The sequence below is a fragment of the Cyclopterus lumpus genome, chromosome 19, assembly GCF_009769545.1.
Source record: "Cyclopterus lumpus isolate fCycLum1 chromosome 19, fCycLum1.pri, whole genome shotgun sequence".
NCBI lineage: Eukaryota > Metazoa > Chordata > Actinopteri > Perciformes > Cyclopteridae > Cyclopterus > Cyclopterus lumpus.
This window is the reverse complement of record NC_046984.1, coordinates 17789548-17793508: the sequence shown is the minus strand read 5'-3', so window position 1 is coordinate 17793508 and position 3961 is coordinate 17789548. Positions and strand designations below refer to the sequence as shown.

General features: G+C 51.3%; 1 protein-coding gene across 1 annotated transcript; it reads right to left on the bottom strand.

Annotated features, from left to right (window-relative positions):
- Window positions 1-345: 345 nt before the first annotated feature.
- On the bottom strand, window positions 346-3760 carry gpr142 (G protein-coupled receptor 142). The gene is made up of 2 exons (XM_034558066.1): window positions 3622-3760; window positions 346-2128 (listed from the first exon to the last, which is right to left on the bottom strand). Exons 1-2 carry the CDS (start codon window positions 3758-3760, stop codon window positions 1170-1172), a joined length of 1098 nt encoding a protein of 365 aa, XP_034413957.1. The 3' UTR covers window positions 346-1169.
- Window positions 3761-3961: the final 201 nt, after the last annotated feature.

Below are 3961 nucleotides of genomic sequence, written 5' to 3'. Positions count from 1 at the left end.
CTATCTATCTATCTATCTATATAGATAGATATGTGTTTCACAAACACATTTCATATCAGCCTCTTAGGCAACATAATTACTTAAGGTTAGAGAAACATTGTGTTTTTTGCTAAATTAATAAATAACTATGTAACGTAACAAAATAACACAACTACGTAGCACAATTTTGTTGCGCAACAATGTGACGGAACGACCGCCTTCTTACGTGACGTTACGCAACAATCAGAACTACGGATTGTGTTACATTAGTAAATGTAGAGTTTACTTCTGGACACGGACGTGGGTCTGCTGGGTAAGTGTCCCCCCCCCCCCCCCCCCCCCCCGCGAGAGGACTTTACCGATTGTTATTCTCGTTTCATGAGCATAACTTTTAATAAACTAGACCGATAGTAACAACGTTGACGTTAATCATATTTTTTAGTTTGCAGAAAACTTAAAGAGACATTTAGACAAACTAGCTGTTAGAATAAGTGCAGATCGGTTCTTTACAAAGATACGTTATTTAAACATTCCTGATGTAGCAAATGGAAAAGTACTAGCGGACGTGTGTGTGTGTGTGTGTGTGTGCAGACCATCAGGCTAATCTGAGGTGTGTTTAGCAGCGCTGAGGCCTTGCTGCTGGTGAAGAGCAGCTCCTCTCCTGGAGAGCTTCCCTTCGAGGCTCCGTCCCGTTGCATTTCATGAACAACCAGACGTGACATCTTCGCTCTCCTGCCGATGCTCAGCAGGGCGGACCGTCTTTTTGGACATCGGCTTCTTTACACAACGGCAGCGACAGTTGAGACTGATAACGGTGGGGTCGGGTGGATGAATTGATTACACTCAGCTGCAGCTCCTTCCTCCCATTCGTCTCCTGGGTCTCACTAACCACACAGAAAACACGCCGTCATTCTCTCCTTCTTTCTCGTAACAACTTGAAACACTTTTGTCACATTGCGACCAAATATGGAAAAAAACCCTACTATTAATTAGTCAAAATAAGCTGTCTTAGGTTATCTGATTTAAACGGACCAACAACAGCCGGTGTTGTAAGACTCCTCATGAGGCCCCTTTGGCCTCCGGCTGATTGGCATCTGTCCACCGCCGGAGCTGGAATGCAGCTTCTGGGGTCAGAAGTGCTGCGGGACCGTGGGACGGGTGTTCTGGATTAAGAGGGAGGGGTCACGGGGTCACGAGGGCTTTCTGGCCCTGTGGGGTGACAAGGGGGTGGAGTCCCGCTGCGAGCGCTTGTTGTTCCCACTGTACAGAGAGGAGATGGAGGCGTTCATGGCGGCCTGCGGGTGAGGCAGAGCGCGGCGCGGGTACAGCGGGCCCCACCGCAGCAGAACCACGTCCCGCACGGCGCCGCGGAACGGCGTGCTGACGAAGCAGTAGAGGAAGAAGTTGACGGCCGTGTTGAGCATGGCCAGCATGTTGGACAGGTCGTAGGCCAGGTGGACGCGCCAGTCCCGGTGGACCGAGGACACGTGCAGGTGGTAGATGACCACCGCGGTCCTGGGGGCCCACAGCACCGAGAACACGGAGGTGATGGCCAGCAGCATGGCGGTGGTTTTACCGAGGCGGCGAGGAGGCGCCGACTTGGGGCCGCGCTGCTCCTCGCCGCGCTGCGGCTGCGTCCTCGCCCTCAGCGTGCGGATGATCAGAGAGTTCAGCACCAGGAAGATGCTGCAGGGCAGGAAGTATATGATGGTCACGTGGGTCCAGATGAGCACGGCGTCCAGGGCCGTGGGCGGGTGGCTGTTCCGCCACATGTCCGACCACCAGAAGAAGGGCACGCCCGACGCCAGAGACAGCGCCAGGACGGCCGCGATGATCTTGCGGGCGCGCGCCGGGTAGCTGATCTGGCGGTGGAGGAGGGGGTGGCACAGCGCCACGTAGCGGTCCACGGTGAGCGGCACGGTGGACCAGATGGAGGCGTGGTTGGCGGCGAACTCGGCGGCGCTGACGGAGCGCAGCAGGAGCAGCGGCACGTCGCGGTGGAAGACCGCCGTCTCCAGCAGGAAGCCCACGAAGATGATGAAGAGCTGCGAGAGAATGTCCGAGCCCGTCACCGCCAAAAGGTAGTAGTACAGAGCCTTCTTGGTGCGGCACGCCAGCCGGGACAACGCCACGGCCGTGAGGATGTTCACTGGGAAAGAAGAAACAGAGGCAGAACATTAGACGGGAGAACCAGAACCAGGACTGAGAGAGGCACTGTCAGACCCTGCTGCAGTAAAATGAAAGGTTTTCTAACAGGACCCTGGTGCTCAGAGACACTACCACTTTAGTCCACAGGGGGCGCCAGAACCAACACTACCACTTTAGTCCACAGGGGGCGCCAGAACCAACACTACCACTTTAGTCCACAGGGGGCGCCAGAACCAACACTACCACTTTAGTCCACAGGGGGCGCCAGAACCAACACTACCACTTTAGTCCACAGGGGGCGCCAGGACCAACACTACCACTTTAGTCCACAGGGGGCACCAGAACCAACACTACCACTTTAGACCACAGGGGTCACCAGAACCAACACTACCACTTTAGTCCACAGGGGCCACCAGAACCAACACTACCACTTTAGACCACAGGGGGCACCAGAACCAACACTACCACTTTAGACCACAGGGGGCACCAGAACCAACACTACCACTTTAGTCCACAGGGGGCACCAGAACCAACACTACCACTTTAGTCCACAGGGGGCACCAGAACCAACACTACCACTTTAGTCCACAGGGGGCACCAGAACCAACACTACCACTTTAGTCCACAAGGGGTGGTATAACCAACACTACCACTTTAGTCCACAGGGGGCGGTAGAACCAACACTACACAAAAAGTGTGTAGTTTCTTGAAGTAGCTTTAAACTGTGTTGTACATTTTTAAATGTGAAAACTAGTCATTACAAGTTGTATTCTGGTAGCTTTGGCTCCAGCATGATGGATTAAGTAACCCTACCTTGCATGTTGTAAAATGCATTCAAAGCAGTTTAAGTTACAAACTATTGATTTAATTTGTCTCCTTGCAACACATCTCCAACAGTAGCTCCTGCAATCAGTTTTTTACATCAACAGCAGGATATTTCCTCTGCAGCAGCTGTATCATCACCAGACGTCCTAAGACCCTCTGTTGACATTCATTTCCCTTTGGGTTCCATTACGTGACACATCTGAACGCTCTGGAGACACGTCCGCTTGTTTCGGACACCGCTCCGTCTCCATCACCGCCAGATCAATACAAAAATCACTGCCATCGATTTGTAGACGAAGCACAGTAATGAGAACGATGAGGAGGTGATCAAGGGGATCAATAAACAAACATAAACTGAGACTCGCAAACAAACTGATGATTATTGTAACCTGTGAAAAGAGCCGTCGTACTCCGGCGGTGTTGCCGGTCCATTAAAGGGCTGTAATGCACCTCTAACTCACGAGTGTATTGATTTATTCTGCCCTCTGTTATAAATAGATATCAATGCAAACTGTGACTGAGATTCAGTGCAAACACAACACACACAATATTCTGATCTTAATGCGTTTTCCTCACGTACAGGAATTTAATTTTTTTGGGTAAGAGACTTTTAGTACTGAACTTTAGGAAATTGTGCAAATCTCTGAACACTCAAACCATTTCCTGTACCTGGGACGCCCACACAAAGCAGAACACTGTAGTAGATGACCGGGACGAAGCCCAGGACACATTTGGACTTCTGCAGCTCCTCAGGTTTCCGGCCCGGCTCCTGGTGGCCGGACGCCGTCGCATTGGACCAGTCGATCATGACCTTGGTGCTTCCCCCCTGGGAAATAAGGGAGACGCAGAAAAAAAACGTTTCTGAGACTCAGATTCAGTGTTTTCATTATAGAACCGAAGGGGAAACTGTTGCGGTCTAGTTTCATAATTGTCAATAAATGCCACGAAAAGAGTTTTTAATGCGTATAGAACCGACATCACACACACGATGTTGGTTAAATACGCATTA

Bases quoted from the DNA above. Each gene is read 5' to 3' on its own strand.
- gpr142 (XM_034558066.1), bottom strand. From the start codon at position 3,760: ATGATCGACTGGTCCAATGCGACGGCGTCCGGCCACCAGGAGCCGGGC. The intron at 2,129-3,621 runs GTACAGGAAATG...CTTCTTTCCCAG, and splicing joins GCTTTGTGTGGGCGTCCCAG to TGAACATCCTCACGGCCGTG.